The sequence below is a fragment of the Psittacula echo genome, assembly GCF_963264785.1.
Source record: "Psittacula echo genome assembly, chromosome: 1".
NCBI classification, from domain to species: Eukaryota; Metazoa; Chordata; class Aves; order Psittaciformes; family Psittacidae; genus Psittacula; species Psittacula echo.
In genome coordinates this window covers 67,813,536-67,834,916 of record NC_137735.1, presented here as the reverse complement: position 1 = coordinate 67,834,916, position 21,381 = coordinate 67,813,536, and the positions used below count along the sequence as shown (strand labels likewise).

The window sequence follows — 21,381 nt, the reverse complement described above, 5'->3', positions numbered from 1 at the left end:
ACCACAATCGCCTACTTTTCTCTCTAGCATGACTTTAATAGTTAAAAACCAAATCTGTGCAGTGTACTTTATTTGTTCACATTACCTATTGGTGGTTAAAAAACCACTTCATCTGACAGTTTAAAAGCGTTCTTTTAAAACAAAAGAATTAAACGTAGCTTCGGCTAAAAAAATCTGCCAGTTCCATGGATGCAATATACAAGAGTATAAAAAAAAAAAAAAAAATCAACAATATTCTACAGAAAACATTATCAAAACAGCAAATAAAGATTAGGCATGTAGGCATGATCCTGAACTCAAACAAACAATTAAAAAACAACAACAAAAAATATCCTCAATATCTGTATAAAAGAAGCAAGGATTCAAAGTGCAGGTGCTCCAGTTTTCATTTTAACATATTATTCAGTAAGCTGATACAGGATACTATTCATTTTATATAAAGTGACAGTGTTCTCAGTAAGACTTAAACATTCACTTACATATCTTGCAGATTTTTGTTTTTCATTACTCCTACTTTACACTGTTGTAAATGAAGACTTATGCAATATAGGTTTTTATTTTCTTAATCTAGCAAGGATATAAGAGGTTGGTGGTAAAGGTTAGTTTTAAGAGCTAAGCTATAGATCCAGCCTTAGAAGTGTATATGTATATATATATATATATATATAATTTTTTTTTTTAACTTTTAAAAACAGCTTTTGATTTTTAAAAAGAGACTCTACCAATCTGTTCTGGGACCTGCATGTACTGTCTTTGGAGCATAACAACAAAGCTTCCCAAGTCCACTGTTAGGAATACAGCTCCAGGCAGGGTCATGCTGTCAATCTTCCCCCGGTGGCCATAGGTGGAAAAGGGCTTTCTCCCTGCTTTGGTGCAGCCAGGGACACTGAACCCAGCAAAAAGCAAATGAGCTTCGCTTCTGCCTTCTGCTACAGCAGAAATCATCACATTGAACCACATTTGCCTTATGGGCCAGCTAGGCTTGGGATGGACTTCTCGCTTCTATTTGCGTGTTCCAGTCTCAAGCAGAGGAAGTTAGGAGCCAGGCAGGTGTCACTGAAGTCATCTTTTATGTATTAAAGAAACATAAAATGAAACATACATTAAAACCCACTATCTACTGTGGAAAAAAAGTTGCATGAAATAAAATTATCCTTCAGAGATGTTGCCTGGAACTTAATTTCGTGTGAGGTCCTATTCAGGTTGACAGTGTCCCTTTAAATCTTAGGTACTTCATGTTTTGTTTATTTTTTTCCCCAAGAATCAGAAGATCTCTCTATAAGTCTATTTTAAAAATGCACATAAGTATCAGCATTAAGTTTACATTTAGAAATGAAGAACTAATCTTTACCATTTTATATTGACAGCAAGGTTAATAATACACACACTTCACTGACAACCAATACTTTTTCTCTGTATTTTGAATAAAATTTGCATTTGTCTAACATTTCCCACAGAAAGAGTGATTATACTTCGAGAGAGTTACGTTTGCACCCCAACATTTTCACGTTAGTGAAAACAATCATGGTTTGAAAATACCAGGGCCTGTGCCAGGTACTAATAAATACAGAATAAAAAAAATAAATAAAAAACCCGACTGCCCTTTATCCCGACATAGTAGAGATTTCATAGTCACTGGCCGAGGTTATTGGTTTCCCCCTCATCCTTATGTTTTTAGCATTAGTAATCCTGGCCATCATGGACACAGGCTTGTCAAAGTACCTCACCAGCGCTGGCTCAGTCAAAAGAGAGGCTAAAAACTGTTCAAAGGTAATGGCCCAGTCTCTGTCAATGCTAGTGCTTCTCCGAAGAGAAGTGGCGTGGTTGCTCCGTACCAAAACGGTGTCTTCACCGATGTCCTCACAGTGCAGCTTTTCTTCTTCGTGCGAACCTGCGCTCAGTACCGAGTAGGAGGACATGGAACTATCATCTTTTGTATCGTCATCAGAAATAAGCATGGAAGAACAGGCTCCGTTGTCCTTGGGTGAAGAGTCTTCGAGCTTGATGTCTTCCATCTGCATGCCCAGGGTGCTGTCAGTGCAAACTGCCTCCTCATCGTTGGTGCTGAAGCTGCTTTGGAAGGGCTTGTGCTGTTCGAGGGGGTACTGCTGGTGCTCTTTCTTCTGGAACAGCTCACTCTGAATAGTTTTGCTGCAGTTGTTACTGCTGCTGTCTGTCTCTTTTGTGGGCTGCACGCTGAAGAGCTTACCAACCTCACCTATCTCCAAAAGCAAGCTTGTCACAGCAGCAGTAGCGTGGTACAGATCTTGTTCATTGGGGTCTTCACTGAACATATTGTACATTGTCTTGCACAGTTCAATGAACTGTCCCTAGAGCACAGAGAGAGGAAACATTAATGAGAGAGCAGGAAACACATCAGACTGAGAGATACTAAATTAGTTTTAAAAGTCTGGCATGGAGGTATGACACAACAGTTCATGTAATTAAACTGAAATTGAAATAAGCTAGGTGAGGTCTAGAAAGCTTTTACCAAGACTGGGCAGGCAGATGTGTTGCTTCTCTCAAAGCTATTTAGAATAAATTGTTGGATCTTTTGGCCCAACACATGATAAATTCATTTCTCTGCAGCCACAGGAGGGCAACAGAGGGTAAGCAGTGAGACACATGGCATTCGTTTTAGTGGATTTTCTTGCAGGAATGATGCAAAGTATAGCTAGGGGTCTGATAAAAATAATAAGTAATGAAAAATGAAAAAAAAGACCTGCAGTGCTCTCCTAATTGACCACGGTAACTTAGCTGGATGTGAGCCTTTCACAATTCAAAACTCACAAATTAAACAGGAGGGAGATTTGCTTAAAGCTATCTTAAGTAAGAAGCATTGTTCTACAGGGAATAAATCTCTGTATGCCCTGGAGGAAACAGCTATCCCCATGGGTCTCCTCCTCCTCCTTAGCAGCAGGGAATGAGACTGACAGTATAATTTACAAAACATAAAATACTTTTTTCAGGTCACATGTACTGGACATCATGTGCTAGCTGGTGATAGCCAGTGTAGTATCACCCTTTGTCTAGAGATCAAAATAGTATGTAATCATTCCTATATACGTGTCTCTCATTTTTAGGATGTTCTAATACCAGCTACAGTATATTGAAAACAATAAACTTCTGTATTCAGCTGACTGCTGCTCTGATAAAACCCATCTGCCTCAAAATAAAATCTTGATTCAGAGTTAACGTATTGAATATTTGGAGGTATGTGAAGAAAAACTTTGAATTTAATGAAAAATAAGTATCAGTAGAAGTACCTGATTCAGTTTGGGCAAGTCCTTTGTGTTTTTTGCTTTGGATTTATTCTCTTGGCTCCACATTCTCAGGTAATTTCGATTCTCTTGGGAGCTCTTCTTGCCTATTGTCAACAAATTACCCAGAGAAGCAGGAAAAGTCCATGAAGAAGGCTTAAATTAATACCTTTTTTTCCATTTTCAAAAGGAACATCTTTACATGAAATGAAAGACATCATTCAAATGGAGACACCATGCATACCTTTTTCTGTTTTCAGACTCACTGTAACAAACCCATCATCTACTCCTTGCTTGTTCCTGCTGTCTAGGCCAACAACTAGGAAGTGGAGGGGCAGAAGGGGAGAGATATCATCAGTGTGGTTTTAGACACAGACATACTTTTCATGCGTACAGTACAAAACAAAGGAGATGTTTACACTGCAGAAAGCACAGAGCAAAAAGGATAGGATTAAATGATGACTTTTGCTTATTCTTAAATCTGCTGACAAATTCCATATAATTAATAATATAAATACTAAGACAGGGACCATCTTAGGCTTTGTTTATGCAGTACAATGATTAGGCTGTGTTACCACAACACAAACAGCTTCTAGCACATTTTATCTTTGGTGATTATATTAGTGAAATTTCTTTTGTCTATCAGGACTTAAAACTGCCATCCCTAGCCTATTAATATTTATCTGTATTTTCAAACTACCTTCCTTCCCCCAGTAATCTGAAGGATGAGCAATGTTTTTCTTGAATTAGAGAGAAATTTAGCATCAAATATCTCTAGCAAGAGAATGCCCTTTAAGAGAACAGCTATGAGATCATGCTCTCATTAGGGCACAAGACGACTTCACACTACATTTTGATACATCTTTTGGCTTCAGGTTTTTAGAATATTTTAAGTTCTGATCCAAATATATATTGAAAGCCAATATATTTATTCTTAGTCTCCACTGAGGCGTGCATGCTGTGCACTTATGACAAAATTACTTCTATTGCAACACACTGATTACAACACCACATTATTCTGAGAGTACTTCTGCAATGTGCAATATAGGGGAGTTCTTCGTGTACACACACCCGCACCTCAAAGGATATCAAAATTCATACATACTTCTTTTTACAGAGTATACTTAGTAAGAGTATACTTACAGAGTTACAGTAAAAAAGTAGCTTCCTAAAAAGACATGTTGTTTGAAATGCATTACCTCATCTTTTCATGCCCAAGACAAGAGATGCCTACCATGTGTACATTCTGGTGTGATGTCTTCAAAAAAATACTGAGTAGCTTCAAAAGCAGAGTCTGGTTCTTCTTGCTCAGGGGATGGATCTAAGTAATACAATAAATTCTTTAATTAGAAAGTCCACCCTTTAATAACTAATTAGAACATGTTTCCACTGATACGTTTAGAATGTCAGTTTCTAGAAGTGTGAGGATGCAACGGGTTAGAAGTCATCTCTTTTCAGCTCGTAGATGAAAACCAGGACCTGTTCTGTCTCCTCCCTGGTATCCAATACTGTCTCCTCCCTGATATTTGACTAACAAGGAGCTGTCTGCCTTCAGAAGCTGGCTTGCCCATCTACCCATGTCTTCTTCCATTACTTGCTTCTGTGCAGCTCAGCTTGTCTGCAGCAGGGTATGAACTCTTTTCTAGCTGGAAACAGTCTGTCATGATTTGACGTGAGCTTACACATCCTCAAATACTAGAAGCTGCATTCTTAAAAATGGATCTCTTTCTGTTACAATTCAATAAAATTGTATTTGTTTCCAGTTCGATTAGTAACTCACTGAAGCATATACCTCCAGCAAAGCCAGCTGGGAGCAATCAGGGGCACATGTTCAAAGCACATGAAGGTGAATGTTCTCCCAAAACTTTTAGATACCAGAGGGTGGGTTGCAACTTATGTAAACCACAGATTCAGTGAGGACATCGATAGGCTCTTTATGGCACACGTGTGACAAACCAGCCAGATAGTTCCAGGACATAATTTTCTTCAGCGACAAAACTGTTTTGAGAGGTTTCCAACCCCCTCTCCAACTTAAATGCCTTTCTCAGTTAGCTGGGTGCAACAGATGGAAAACACATCTTTGAAATGGTCTGGAGCTTCCCTCAGCAAACATTTCTATCAGCCCAGAGGGGTAACCATGAAGAAAACCTGGGGACAGAAATGAGCAGCCAGGGCACAGAGGAACGTTTTAAGCTAGATTCACTGTTAAATAAAGTGGATTATGGTAAGAAATTCATAAGTTGAAGAACACTGTATTTGCTGTGCATGGGGGAAGTCACCAACCCCAGCTAAACAGACAAGAGACACATACAGATGGCCTGTTTGTGACTGAAGCAATAGAGGACTCCATGAGTGCTTTCAGACTTCCTAAATCTATACCTGTTTATGGCAAAAGCTCTCATTTTATTGCTGCATAAACAGCTGCAATAAGTCCTACAAATTAATTTTTAATTGGGAAAGCTAGTGATAAACAACTCCGCTCCAAACTTCTGTTCTCAACAAGACTATTTACTAATTAACATCATTTACTTACCAGGCAAAACATGCATTCTATACAGGAGCTTCAGCTTCTCTGTAAGATCCCCATGGCATGCTGCACCTAAACAGCGTTATATAAAGTACATTAATACTCAGCATTCAATTCTATTTATTATTGCTACAATATTTTGTTTTAGAAGCTTCTACATTCACTCTGGGAAGAACTGTACTCCCTTTATGGCCCAAGATCACAAGGCAGTCACTTGACTTCTAAGATCATACAATCCACAGTAGAAATAGCAAGAGAACACAGACCAACTTACGCTGAATTTTGTACTTCAACCTTAGATCGTTCATTAGATGTCTATTTTATAACACTCAAAAATAATCTATGATCATCACACTGCCACTCAAATAGGCCTCCAGCTGAAAGTTAAGACCACCTTTTTGTGTGGACTTCAAAATCTCTTATCTGAGGATCCAAAAACATCACAGGATTGAGAACAACAAAATATGACCAAAAAAAAAAAAAAAAAAAAAAAGAAGAATTTCCCGTAAACAGCATCATTTACCACAGCTACAGCTTAGCCATGGCCTAAACTGATGTTCAGGCAAGGCTTTCTAGTAATTTATCCACCTCAACCCCTATTCATTTCTGGTGTATGCTACACCTAGCTGTATGAAATCCAAGCTGCCTATTGCAGCTTCTTCTTCCACTTAATTAAATGGATATTAGTTAATTTTAAAGTAACAAAATAACTGATATCAGACTTCTTCATAAATCTTACTTGTTATGATAAGTAATTCATAAACAAACCTTCATTAATTAGGTTATGCAGAGATTTAGTTTACCTTGCAGGCTATCATGTCAACTTACGCAAACTGCAAAGTGTGGTTTGGCAAATGCTAACAATCACAGTGTGCTGTAAAGCTTAACACTCCAACAAATACAAATGTTAGGCCAAAGAACTGAGTACATTTACGTTAGCTATTTTGCTTTCAACTTGTTTTTTAATCAAAAAAACCTCCTTACGTTCCCATCTGGTGTTATCTGCACACTGTGCAGATAATGCTTTCTCTTGTGGTGAAAGTATGTCTGATGCACTCAGGTACCCCACTGCTAAAGTCAACATGAAATAACTAAAGCACAGAATGGGCTGCAGTTCTGTGTTCTTCAGCAATGGCTAGGGACACATTCACTAACATAGGAATCAAAGCAGAGGATATCTGGGGACACAAGCTATGTGAACTCTTCTCAGAGATCCTCTGGGTCTCCCCTAGGAGAGGTGAGAAGTTTTACAAAGGGAAGAACAGCCTACTGGAAATTTAAAGGAACTGCCTGACAGCTGCAGGGGGCTACCAAAGATATGAGACTGATGCTGTATTAAGCAGTAAGAAAAAAATCAGGCTACATTCATAAAGACATCATCTGGTACATGCGCCCCTATTATGGAGAGTTAGGGGAGACCTATGCATGGATGGATATCTCAGCTCAGGCCACCACTTTGACCTTCACGCTGCAGTATAGGGACAATTTCACAGGAGGACCCCAAGAATTTGGTGGCCTCCTGCACAGCCCCTGCTCCTCAAACAGCAAAGCAGATGACCCTGCTGAGAGCCTGTGAACAGCACTGGGAAGGTGGTAAGACCATTCCTAGTCCAGACCAGAAATACTTCCTTCCTGCACTGTAGAGTCACAGGTCTTAAAGCCTTCAACAGCTTTCAGCAAGTCCTGCGTTTTGCAGTACGTGTCTCAGATGATGCATCAACAGTTCTTAGCCAGGAATTTTAAATTTACTTTGCAGTGTGAGAAGAAACCTTGCTTGGAAGAGAGCAAGACTACACCCTTTGAATCTTTCTACCTGACACAGCAACAGTGAAACTTGTCACCATCAAGGTGCAACCAATGTCCTCACACACGCCTGCTCTGCACCCTGAGGGCTTGACCAACACATCCCTTTTAATGGCACAATTGGAACAACCTTCTCTGTCTCCCTTTCTGACTGTTCTTGTATCAAACTATGCCAATGTCAAGCCTTTTCTGGGCAGCTGACCTCTTAAAAAAAGTTTTCAAGCTATGCCTCACTGGGCTTAGTTTCTGAAAAATGTGGGTTTGCAGAATAAGCAGTTTTGACTGTTTAGCCCATTGAAGATTTTAGTTCAGTCATTTTTGCTTATAGCCATATTTGTGTATTTTACATTAATTTCTGTTCACAGTGCTCAACACTGTTCCTTGTTCTTATCACTCATTATTTGTTCTAAAAATTGCTGTCTTAACCAGTAACTGGTTGATTGTAATCAACAGCATCCTGTAAGCAGCAAGGGTAGTTATCCATTGGTCATGTCTCAAAAGGCTATTAAGTGCTACCTGACCAATAGCCCCTCAAATACAATTCAGAACAGCATCACAGGAAGCTGTGGGGTTTTGGGTGGTGTGAAGGGGAGGTGTGCAATTAGTTTTATTGTCACATAACTTTTATACCTGTGAGAGAATAGGTGTTACCATTGCTGTACAGAGGTTTCCATGCAAGGCTGCGTTTGGAGCCCTAATGCTTTAAAACACTGCTACGAAAGGCTGCTGAAAGGCAGACTGGGAAACCTTTGCTCTCTCCAAAGGATAAAAATGTAAAGCTGGAGGAAATGTCAAGTTACCACGAAATAACACATAGCAGATGGTGAAACGTTGGTTATTTACAAGGAATAATTCCTGCTATTCAAAAAAAGGGGTGGCCAGCTCCTGTCTCAGATTTGCTTCTTTATGTTAATCCTGGGGCTTGCACATTCCTTTTGTTGTGATACTGACTTTTATAGGTGATGAGGATGATGAAGGGGCTGGAGCACCTCCCACATGAAGACAGGCTGAAAAAAAGTTGGGGCTGTTCAGCCTGGAGAAGAGAAGGCTGCGTGGAGACCTCATAGCAGCATTCCAGTATCTGAAGGGGGCCTACAGGGATGCTGGGGATGGACTCTTCATCAGGGACTGTAGTGACAGGACAAGGGGTAACGGGTTAAAACTTGAACAGGGGAAGTTCAGGTTAGATATAAGGAAAAAGTTCTTTACTGTAAGGGTGGTGAGGCACTGGAATGGGTTGCCCAGGGAAGTTGTGAATCCCCCGCAGTGTTCAAGGCTGGGTTGGACAGAGCCTTGGGTGGCATGGTTTAGTGTGAGGTAAGGGGGTTGGAACTAGATGATCTTAAGTTCTTTTCCAACCCTAACTATTCTATGATACTTCTGGAAGCACTGGAACAGGTTGCCCAAAGAAGTGGTAAATGCTCCGTCCCTGGCAGTGTTCAAGGCCAGGCTGGACAGAGCCTTGGGTGACATGGTCTAGTGTGAGACATCCCTGCCCATGGCAGGGGGTTAGAACTAGATGATCGTAAGGTCCTTTCCAACCCAAACCATTCTATGACTCTGTGATACCCTCCTGTTCTCTCTCTTAGTCTGCAGTCCTGGTAATTGATTGCAGAAGTAACATAGGTGGTACCTTTCAATGAGGTGCAATACCTTCCCCTCACACAGGGACACATATATGTGGGGTGTCAGCAGACTTCTAAAGAGAAGTACTTTTATTCAGGGACAAACAAAACTACCATCCTCAATTCTATCCTTCCCCTACGCCTTGTATGTGCACACAAATTTCTCATAAGTCTTCTTCCTGAGCAACAGAGCAAGAAGAACATACAAAAGATTTTCCCAAAGGAAATACTTAGATTAGAAGTAATCACACCATTAAGCAAACAAGTTGCAAGTCATTTTCATGTTAAGAGTTAGTGGTCAGGGAAATCCTCAGACCCTAATGGATGTGCAGTTCATGTGCAGGCCTTTCCCTGTGTGATACACCATTGACTAACATAGATGCACCTACTGAGACCAGGGTTTAGCCCCAGTGGAACCACTATCACAGGCATAATAAAATGTGCTGAACGGCAGCATGAACAGCTTTTAAAATAAAGGTAACTTACACAAATCAACATACGTCAAACTCATTATCTGAGAGCTAATATAACATCTGTGTTTCTGTAAGACTGGATCTCCTGTAGAAACAAACTGGTTTGGTTAGATTATATTGAAATTGCTGTGAATTCTCCTTACTTAGCCCAGAGACGAATTCACGGAAGTTGATGAGAAGGTCTCCATTTTCATCAAGAAGCCTGAATAAGCGTGCAGCTAATACATCTGAATGAGTTCCACATGCCCAAGGAAAGAGGAGAGCAAACATCCCCTTGAACTGCTCAAAGTCAATACGGTACTGCTCCAGATAAGGCAGGCTGGGATCATGCCGGTCAGTAGCATTGCTGTTTCCTCCCCAGTAGCAGCTAGTCAGATGTTCTGCCTGAACAGAAGGCAAATGCTCTGTAAACAACTCATTGCTATCAATGAAGAAACCCACAAAAATCCACACACAACTCATACACAAACATGATTAAAACAACACAAGACGAGCAGATATATTTCCATCTACTTCGCTCTTGTACTTCTACAAGAAGTTTCTTCTCTAACCAGCACAAAAAGACATCCCTCTACAAATAAAAGAAAGCAAAACTTTTCCTGCCTCCCAGGCAGCAGAAACATGAAATACCTGTTTTAAACAGAGCTGTAAGGAGCTGTGACTTGCATACCTACACATGTTGTATATACATACACTAAGCTCCTTGTGCTTAGTCTCCCCCTTCAGCCTCACTACACAGTCACATCAGAAAACGGACTCTCATGAAATAATCTTTGAACTGTATAGTTCAACTCTTTTGTTGGAACTCAAAAAATACTGAATAACATCCTACTCTTTCAGTCTATTGAATTCAGTGAAAGTTCTGGAGCTGATTTTGGCAGAAACTAATTCAAAACAATTCAGAAGCTTAGAGGAAGAGATCCTAGCACCGCACAGTGACCAGCTGGGGTGAACTGTCTGACTTGGTATGACTGATTCCATGGAGGACTGAAAGAAGGTACTACAGGATTTGGACAACTTTAGGACCTGATATTACAGATGGGATATTGAAAGGAAAGCAATTCTTCCTGGTGTGCCAAAAAATCTCTGTTCTAACAAAACCAGAGGAAGAAAGTATCTTGTTTTAATGCACTGTGAAAGTGAAGCTAAAGCATTTTAACTCATCACCATTAAATTTATGGATCTAATGGTATTGCTGTATAATCAACCTATGAAGACATGTCACTTTGTGATGCTGAATTACCATGTAATACAGTATACATTAAAGCATTAACAATGGCAAAAATCAGCTACTGTGATGTGGCAGTATTAACTGTCTGAGATCATAGAATATAGGTAATTCTGTGCTGAATTCCAAAGCTTGGGTTAGGTAGGTAGAGAGACATGCGTTAAGTTTTTAAAGACTGATCAAATGCCTCTGTCTATTAACTTTTCTATTACAATAGATCTTTTCAGTATAATTCATTTTTTCCATGGACAAATAATTTATTGAATTAATTATTTCCTGAGCTTTTAAAGACTGGTTGGTTTGGGGCTTTTTTGTATATATATATTAGTAACACCTAATTTAAGTTCGCATTAAGATGCCTGATAGTAAGCAACTCACAGACTCAACCTGGTCTTTAGAAAAGACACAGTCCCTTATAAAAAATAAACATTTGCATTTCCTGCAGGCACAACATCTTATCTTTACTTAGCTTTACCTTGAAAAGAGCATACAGTTCCTCCAGTTCATCAATAGTAAAAGAAGTCTCCGTCACAATAGTTCGTACCTTTTGAAACAGAACACTAACAGTTACAGATTTGAAATCCATGACTCATTGAAAAGCTAATTTAAATTTCAGAAACTGGTTGGTCTTCATCTTTGCAAAGAACATTATTTCAGTACCTACCACATTGCGCTTTGTGGTATCTTCAAGGGTTTGGATAACTTTCAGCCTTTGTTTGAATCTCATTTGTTCAATTAAATCTGCTCGGATACTTCCAAATTTCTTAAAAGACAAAAAGAAGTGCAGCACAGTCTGTGTATTAATATTTGGAATACTCATAGCTTGCTTTTAATGCACTTCAGAAATTAATTATACCACACAAGTGTTATTTTAAAAACTGCTGTTAAGGCATCTTTCTAATACATGACAAAAGCATTTTTCTAACACATGACAAAGTTATGAAGGCTTTTGGAATGCACCTCAAGATTTTATTTATCCCAATACCTTATTTTAATTTAATTTGAAAGGTCTTCATTAAGTTACAAACCATCACATTTCAAACCATAATCTCAGTTGTCATAATTTCTTGCTTGGCACATCTTTAAAAACAACCCTTCTGCAGGACTTTATTTCAACTTGCCCTGGAACATCTTAAGTATTAGAGAGAGAGATGTTTAGAATAAGTGGACCTCTAACAGCTGAGGCAGCGTCACAGCCCTTACATTCATTACATCTGAAACTGAGCATCAAGAATGCAATTTCCATTAAGAAGATCCTCTAAAGTGCCCAAGCCTTATTTTCAGAAGAGTTTTGTTTTGTTTTTTTTCCACAATTCAGTCAAGGAGCTCTGGTGTATACTACAGGAACATCCCAGGGGAAACCTATTGAGAATAACACTCCATGTTTTTGTATGCAGAGGAATGCCTCATCCCCAAGATTTATTTTTGTTAATTATAAGTAGGTTTTTGCCATTAAGAAAACACTTGTAACATACTCAGAAATGCAGAGATAACCAGCAGGAACAACAATATCAAACAAAGTATGCCATACTTAAAATCAAAAAGGGGTGAGCCAAGATACACTTTCATTCAGGATGGACTTATATTTCCAATGTAAGTGCATCTACATAGCAGGTCATAATTTGCTAGCACAATCTTGTGTGATCAAATTAACACTAAAGCTGGGTTCATCTGTAAAGCTGTGCACCTGTATCATGTACCTCAGGAGTAAAATGATGTTTCATGTATCTGGAGCATTTTGCAAATAAAGAAGTCTTTTGGGGAAAAAAATGGTATCTAGATAAAACATCCACCAAGCACCACAGGGGTCACAAAACCTTGGAAAGGGAGTCATTAATGAGGTGGGTCATTAAGAGTAGTCAACATGGTTTTATCAAGGGGAAGTCATGTTTGACCAACCTTATAGCCTTCTATGAGGAAGTAACTAGGTGGATGGATGATGGTAGAGTGGTAGATGTGGTTTTTCTTGATTTCAGTAAGGCATTTGATACTGTCTCCCACAGCATCCTCATAGATAAGCTAAGGAAGTGTGGGCTTGATGATCAGGTAGTGAGGTGGATCAAGAACTGGTTGAAAGGAAGAAGGCAGAGAGTTGTGGTCAATGGGGCAGAATCTAGCTGGAGGTCTGTGACTAGTGGAGTCCCTCAGGGGTCAGTGCTGGGACCAGTGCTGTTTAATATTTTCATCAACGACCTGGATGAGGGAACTGAATGTACCGTCAGCAAGTTCGCTGATGACACTAAACTGGGAGGAGTGGCTGACACACCAGCAGGCTGTGCTGCCATCCAGCAAGACCTGGACAGGCTGGAGAGTTGGGCAGGGAGTAACTTGATGAAATTCAACAAGGGCAAGTGTAGAGTCTTGCATCTGGGGAGGAACAACCCCATGTACCAGTACAGGTTGGGGGTTGACCTGCTGGAAAATAGTGAAGAGGAAAGGGACCTGGGGGTCCTGGTGCATAGGAGGATGACCATGAGCCAGCAATGTGCCCTTGTGGCCAAGAAGGCCAATGGCATCCTCGGGTGCATTAGAAAGGGTGTGGTTAGTAGGCCAAGAGAGGTTCTCCTCCCCCTCTACTCTGCCCTGGTGAGGCCGCGTCTGGAATATTGTGTCCAGTTCTGGGCCCCTCAGTTCAAGAAGGACAGGGACCTGCTGGAGAGAGTCCAGCGCAGAGCCGCAAAGATGATTAAGGGAGTGGAACATCTTCCCTTATGAGGAGAGGCTGAGGGAGCTGGGTCTCTTTAGCTTGGAGGAGACTGAGGGGTGACCTCATCAATGTTTAACAAATATGTAACGGGTGAGTGTCAGGATGATGGAGCTAGGCTTTTCTCAGTGATGTCCAGTGATAGGACAAGGGGCAATGGGTGTAAACTGGAGCATAAGAGGTTCCACGTGAACATCAGGAAAAACTTCTTTACTGTGAGAGTGACAGAGCACTGGAACAGGTTGCCCAGGGGGGTTGTGGAGTCTCCTACATTTGAGATATTCAAGGCCCGGCTGGACAAGTTCCTGTGTGATGTACTCTAGGTTACCCTGCTCTTGCAGGGGGGTTGGACTAGATGAGCTTTTGAGGTCCCTTGCAACCCTTGGGATTCTGTGAAAGAGAGGTCTTTTGTGGCTGTGAGGCCACATCTATTCCACAAGGCTTATGCTCTGGTCTGCAGGCCAAAGGAGATGGTCTGTTACACCCATAAAACTAAAATTCATGTACCCTACAGAATAGGAAGGTCACATGCAATTACCTCCTGGGTATGATCCCTCACTGATTTTTTTTTTTTTTTTTTTTTAAATAATCAAGTCAGCCCATTTGTTTCTCCTCAAACACATTCTCTCTTTGCTACTAGCTCCTGCTTTCCTCACAGTCCTTCGCTCCCCATGCGATTTGTTTTGCCTAATTTTACTGCAGTACAGCTGGTTATTTATCTAGGAGTTACAGAATTCTGGGCTGCATAAGCCCCCAAAAGACAGACTGGCTCTGCATGGAATCAGGTTATTCATCGGAAAGCAGTTAAGCCAAAACAAGCTGTCTCCATGAAGAGAAAATCAGAAAAATACAAGGGAGACAAGAATTTCACATAAACATCCTTACCCCCATTCTAACACTGTGTGAAGAAGAACTATACATCTGACTTGAATCAGTTTGCCCTTCAGTGTAGAATACACGAAGGATTACCTACTTCCTTCTTAAACAGATATCATGTTATTAAAAGCAAGGAGGTTTTAGGGACATGGGAGGTGCCTCTGAAGCAGCTATCATATTGCTAAGTATGCATCTACATCTTAAACTAAAAATACTAATTTATCCTGCATGTCAGGGAAGGAAAAAAGAAAATTAAAAACCATGACTCTTTAAAATTATTCTTTAATTTTCATTAAAAAATTATTACCAGTATAATCACCATTTTAACTGATGACTTATTTTTAAAATTTAAGGACAGTGAAATTGGTTTGCAAATTTTAGGGGTTTTTGCAGGCTTTGTTCTGTGCTTTACAGATATGAGTTGTTACCAGCTCCTTTCACACGAATTACTTTTGCTTTGGTTACAATGGAGAAGCTAGTGGTCAGAATCAGCACTTGCTGAGAAAAACAAAGGTAAAAAGAGACAAAATTCCTTTGATAATAGAGAGATCTTCTGAAGTAATACAGATTTCACTAATATTTCACTTCAGAAAAGCATGAAAAAGCTTTTTTGAATTACAAGTTCAGCATATTGTTTGTAAATCACCTTTTGGTTGGGGGCTGCTCTCAACTGATGTTGCAGGCTTCTATACAAAACAGCTCCAATTAAAAGTTTTGGTTAAAAGAAACACTGAGCTCTCTTCCCTGCCCCATTTCAGACTTCTGAGATGAGTCTCTATTTCTTTTATGTTCTTTCTGTTCCAAGCAAAGCCAAACTACAGAGTACCAAATGTCTCTAAAGCAGAAGTAGTGTGGGTTGGCAAGTTCCTGTTAAGAAATCCTATCCTACCTCATATGAAGACCTGATTAGTCTGAAGATATCCACCTCAGGATAAGGCTCTACATCATCACTGAGTAGTGAGTGAAGATGAGGAATGGGTGGAAGAGTGCTGTCCTTATTAGTTACGCTGTCCAAATATCTGGTGTGGGGAGAAAAGAAAAATAAATGAGAAACCCAAGATTCATTTGTACCCCCCTCCCTTCCAAGGGTTAATAGAATAAGGGTTATATATAGAATATTAAATGTAAAAATGATCGAGCCACTCTACTAATTAACTACATGACTTTTGACATCAGTAATTTGACAAATCCTAACACTGCTTTTTGTCAAAGACAGCCAAAGTAACCCTGGTAATTCATTATCCTTAACAAGAAATAGCTCAAATACAGCTAGTCACAAACGAGTAGCTTATTGGACAGGTTTGTTGCTTCTGGCTGTTTAAACATGCTTTAGCATGGCAACAAAGGTCAGCGTGTTTCAGTCTAAATAACCCCTGTCCTACTACTCCCCAACTCCGCTTCAAGAGGCTTTAAAGGACTTGTTCCTTCCACCAATGCAGCTGCTGTAAATCATCTGTCTTCTACCACGCAGCTGCAGAACACTTAAATCCTCAGCAATCACTGAGGCTTATTTCAGAGAAATTAAAATCAGAGTTTAGTAAGGCTATACTAATGAAACTTCCCAGGAAAAAAGATTCCAAAGTTTTAGCAGCAACTTGAAAACTAAACACCACTCCAAACTCAACAAGGAAATCAGAAGTTACACTCATCAGTATTAATTTGTGCTAAACAACTCAATCCAGTCTATTTATCAGCCTCCTATTTAATTGAAATTTATTCATTCAGGAGCCTACCTAATTCTTCTGAGTTCTGTTTAGTCCATTCCCAAAACAATTTCCCTTGAGGTCAAGGCTTTTTCTTAGCACCATTTAAAATGCAGCAGGCAAAAGATGAAGTAACAAAAACCACATGTCAACTAAAATAATCAACCAAATTAAATTTCTATAGCCAGGTTTGGGAAGTTTATTTGAATGTCTTGAGAAAAGAATTTATAGTTGGTAACTTAGCATTATTTTAAGATACTGTAGAGTGTCTTATACGGGTGAAAGGAGACTATAAGTCTGCAAAAGATTTACATACACTGTACTGGTTTCAATTTTGTATTTTGACACAGAAGAACACAAATTAGAAAAGTAAGCAAAAAGAAATGTAAAAGAAAGACACTTTATTTTCTGTAATAAATACCTTCCCAAGACTGTCATGGCTTCTCCATCATCTTTACAGTTAAGCAGCTTGTCTACATTAGCATCGAGGACAGCGAGCGCTAATTGAAATATAACCTTTATTCCTTCACAGAAGAAACAATCCACAACCACCACTGCACTTTCAAATGGCATTACACTGAGAAAAAGAGTGAGGAACCAGGACAGGGAAATGGTGGAGATTACACCCAAGTCCTGCATGCAGTCATAAAGCTGTGGAACATAGTCACGAGCCAACTCTTCAAAGACACCCTGATCCACCAATGCTCCTGTTGAAAATAAATGAGGTTGGATGTCGATTAATATGGGAGCAACTGACCACATCACCATTTAGGGGAGACAAGTATTATATACATACATTCTCTCTACATAGAAACATAAAAACAAAACCTAAGAGTAATGATGCTTACACATATTTTCTCACTTGCAGATAAGCAACAAACAGATTCTATTCCACTACTGAGCTAGAAATACCAACTGAACCGTAGTAATTTTTGTTTTAATTATACATTATACATTTCGTAACAGCTAACAGACGGTCGCTTTGGTCTAACACCTGCAGAAGTTATATGATGGCTTAGTACTTAACAATACTAATTAGAATAAGACTTCTCAGCATCACCTCTTGATGGAGGCCAGGGTTACTGTGAAGGTTTGGATTTGTTTCAAGAGAAACATATCTATGACATGACATCAGTGTCTTAAGCAGGCCAGGAAGAATAACTTCTAAGGCTGAATGAGCACCTCAAGCATTTGTGAGCTACAGTAAAGACCATTTCCATGATAAACTGAAGGGCCATTCACTTCCATATACACAAGGAAACTGTCATCTGACAACAATAGCTTTGATACTTGTGCCCTTTCAACCAGAGAGAACGGGCACAAAGACTTCTACTGCAAATTGCCAAAGCTCCTGTTTCCACCTTACTTTAACTAGATAACCGGATCACTCTAAATTCAAATTTTAGCCTCCCACCTCTTTTTTTTTTAATTCACTTTAAGCCCACTTTAGAATTCCATCTAATCCTAAGTGAAAAAACTATTGAATGTCACAGTACCTGTTTCTGGAATTGCTCCTATACTGAGCAAACTGTCTTGCCACTCGCATTCACAGTTGTGTCTATGCCACACATACCTCTACCCATATGCTTGTTTCAGTACCAATACGACCAATTAATTTGGTTAATTTTTGTACTGTAATTTTAGCAAATTTCCCCATAACATACCAACAACTCTTGTGTTGTAGTAGTCAGGCAGCATACGTTCACACAGAGCCACCAGCAACCAAAAAGCCTCCTCCTCTTTTGCATAAAGGAGGAGTACTGAAGTGACAATATTCATAGCCTAAAAGAAAGAAATAAAAATTATTAGACCCATTTATTCAGTATCTAGCATAGTAACTGGGCAGATAAGTGGTTACTATGGTTAAAAAACCAGCTACATCTCCCCTTGCAGACCCCAAATTGTTCACGTATTTTCCTGTAAAAAAGCAAACTGTTTTCTCAGTGCTCAAAGGAAGGCTTAAAAAAAGACACAAAATATGGTTAGACTTTTTTGTTAAGGAAAAAAAATAAATCAAGATTTCTTTTTATAATAAAGGGCCTAATCAGGTCTGCAAGCATCCAGTTACACTGCTACTGATTATTCTGCCAATAAGTGCTCTTGGGGAATCTGGGTCTGATGCAGACAAAATGCCTTCTACAGCACTAATGATGGCCGCTGCCGCACCACTCCTTGCAGAGGCAGTCTGCACTCCCTATCCTCTCTGCTCGTATGAAACAGTCGAGACACAGCATCTGTGAGCTCAGGCAAACGCCTGTAATAGTGTCAGTCATGAAAAATGAGAGCATAGTGAAACAGAAGTCTCGCTGTTGCTCACTCTCCATGTTTGTGTGCACAACAGTTTTTTATGGCCTGTTCCACTCCATTTCAAATGTCACTGCATTGTACAGTGACCTCTGAATTGTTCGCTTACAGCTTTTGACTAGACCTCTGCTAGTCTAAGAAATGAAGTATTTCAGTACCATTTTCTTCACAGTTTGTCTTCTAAGGAATTAGCTGCTCATTTCAGATCCTGTAACATTTTAAGACTCTAGCTTCATCATTAACTGTTTGAAATAGTAACTAAGGTTTCAACTGAAACTTGGAACAATGTTGAAACTCTGTCAAAGTCTATGCTATTCCTTTCAGCTTCTGAACTGTAACTATGAATCAGCATTCTGAATGCCATGACCACGTCCCAATTACAGTGACAGCTTTAGGAACCAGAATCACAGTGTCTTTCTAGTGTTCCTGTTAAACAACCTTTACAAAAAGTTACTGTAGTTATTACTTAATATTGTACATGTTATTAAATAATTTATGATGGTATCTGTTGGAATTCGTTGCACTTTCACTTACTGGTGTTGTACCTGGGAGTCTTAACATTCAAGACATTAATCAGGCTCATGAATTCAAGATTCCATTTTGCAAAAATAGGCAGGAAGGTGAAAAAGAGGCCCATGCAATAACTCAAAGTTACATAGCAAGAAAGAATGATTTACGACAAGGAACTAATGTGACTGGAACCACAGGCATAAGTACTCCAAAAGCATGCACTGCTCAGCACTAACTCTACTGATAAATGGTTGCGAAGCACAGGGACAAGATACCTTCTGGGGCTTTGTTCTGAATGATTGAATAGCATAATTAAAAAAAAATAAAATAAAAATAAAGGAGGTTCTGCAGCGTTATTACAACTAATATGTTAAATAAGTAGGTAAAAATTTAAGGTTGAACAATTAAAGCTGGAGAGTTTTTTCTACTTAAAAGAAAGGGTTCATTTGTCATTTTCTGTAGATGCACTTCAGGAGAGCTCTGTTGTTATCCTCTGTCCAGTCTCTAGATTAATGTGCTTACAGAAAACAATGCACATCTCAGCATGAGCTGCTAATACTTTTGTTAGGAGCAGGTCCTTGCGTCAAATTCCTCTGACCTCAGCATGACTGTAATTTGGCAGCACTGAGGCTCTGCCTGACCGTATTATACATGTATGCATCTGTGTACTTTACACAGCCAATATGCATGCACATGACTGAAGAAATAGGAGTATAAGGAAATAACTGGAATTCTAGAAACTGAAGGAGTGCCAAGGTATTTCAATTACCTGACAATATCCTATGTTTGGATTTCTAAAAGCATAAGCTGTCAAGACTCTTCTTAGAGCAGCAATACCCATCTCATTCTGGAATGCAGGGTGTTCTGGAAGGGAGCGGTGCAGATCCCTCTCTATCTCTTCTGTAGCAAGATTATACTTCCCCATTGATTTCTCCACCAAGTCCTCATAATAGCCGGGATGAGTGGCCATTTCATTAATGGCTCCTAGGAGTGAGAGAACAGTATTAAAACGAGGAGAAAGCAGGTTAGCAGGTACAGTACCCCAACACAATGATCTCCTGCTACCCTTCATCTTGGATGCCACCAACAAGCACTTTGAAAGCAAATATGAAATGTTATTTTTGTACAGGTGATTAAAAACCAACCTGACGTGCTTAAAAAAATATTAGAAAATTATTTAAATAAAGATAGCAGTTCCATCCAACATGCTTAGACTTTGGTATTCCTTGCAACAACTTGCTGTGAAGGCCAAAAGCTTAACTGGATTCAGAATTTAATATATGGGAAGTAGTCCTGCTGGTGGCTGTCAAACATCTAGAGGCCCACAGACTGCTGGCTTCTGGTAACAGGGTGTGTGTTCTGCTTTTTTATATTCTTCCCTATTTTTTCTGTTTGAGAAAGGGTATGTACTGGTCTAAACAGATCTTGTCTAAACCTGTCAGCTGCCTGTTAACAATCATAGCCTTGCTTGCTCCAAATATTTTTAGACACTTACCATCTGCACCTTTGAACATCTTTGAAATCCTTTCTTTCCTCACACTTTTACTTATATTCCAGTCTCATTTCAAATGAATACTTGCCTGAAAACAGTAGCCAAAGTTCCCCTCTCATGCTTTCTGGAATGCCCTTCAGCACAAGATCTCTGGTTTTCTCTGTGCGATACATACAAACTCCTTGGCCATATTCAGCAAAGTGAATTTTCCAGGCTTGTTCCTTCAAAAACTCTTTAGCCTAAGAGCAAAGAAAGGCAGGCATAAAGATGCAGCTTCTCTTTCTAACACTATGCCCCACTGAAATGCTAAGTGCCAAAAAGCCTGCAATGTCCTAACCTCCCAAGTGAGAAAGAAATAACTTGACTACAGTCTGATTCTCCTCTTAATGGGCTGCTTCCTCCCATTTCTTGGTTTCTGTCCCAGTAGACCTTGCTGTTAAAAGAATATTGTTGAAGCAGTTGTACTTAAGAGCAGGCCTAAAACCTCTCCCTGATTTATATCCAACTTTGCTTCTCTTATGTAGTGTTTGTACAGGTAAAATGACAGCATGTTCAACATTTCTGTGAAAAATGCTGCCTCCTAACTGCCTGTGGCAGAATGCTTCCGTGTCAGAAACATGGATTTTAAACACCACATGATTTAACAGCTTTTTCAGTCAGGTACAGCACTCCAAGGTGTATTTTACCAGCTTGGGGTTGAACTCCTCAGGTGACCTCCGACGATACATTGTCATTAAAGCTTGAGTTGCTGTTGGAATGCCATTGTCATTGAGATTGAACTGTCGATCTCCCTCAGACTCAGAGCTGAGGCTTTTATGAGGGCTGGCAGAAATAACACTACTTGATGATCTTGTAAACACCTGTAGAAAGCAGTCA

At 39.6% G+C, this 21,381-nt stretch overlaps 1 protein-coding gene across 1 annotated transcript in view; it reads right to left on the bottom strand.

Annotated features, from left to right (window-relative positions):
• Positions 1–1,288: 1,288 nt before the first annotated feature.
• TBC1D9 (TBC1 domain family member 9) overlaps positions 1,289–21,381 on the bottom strand; it is a gene marked incomplete at its 5' end in the record, with an annotated part of 51,310 nt that continues 31,217 nt past the window's right edge. Inside the window, 14 exons of the mRNA XM_080635051.1 lie at positions 1,289–2,330; positions 3,267–3,367; positions 3,505–3,579; positions 4,495–4,581; positions 5,794–5,859; positions 9,832–10,072; positions 11,392–11,460; positions 11,581–11,679; positions 15,386–15,515; positions 16,621–16,906; positions 17,864–17,981; positions 19,783–19,997; positions 20,594–20,744; positions 21,192–21,365. Of these exons, the coding sequence (XP_080491177.1) occupies positions 1,605–2,330; positions 3,267–3,367; positions 3,505–3,579; positions 4,495–4,581; positions 5,794–5,859; positions 9,832–10,072; positions 11,392–11,460; positions 11,581–11,679; positions 15,386–15,515; positions 16,621–16,906; positions 17,864–17,981; positions 19,783–19,997; positions 20,594–20,744; positions 21,192–21,365 (2,538 nt within the window). The 3' untranslated portion in view covers positions 1,289–1,604. The remainder of the gene's footprint in view (positions 2,331–3,266; positions 3,368–3,504; positions 3,580–4,494; positions 4,582–5,793; positions 5,860–9,831; positions 10,073–11,391; positions 11,461–11,580; positions 11,680–15,385; positions 15,516–16,620; positions 16,907–17,863; positions 17,982–19,782; positions 19,998–20,593; positions 20,745–21,191; positions 21,366–21,381) is intronic.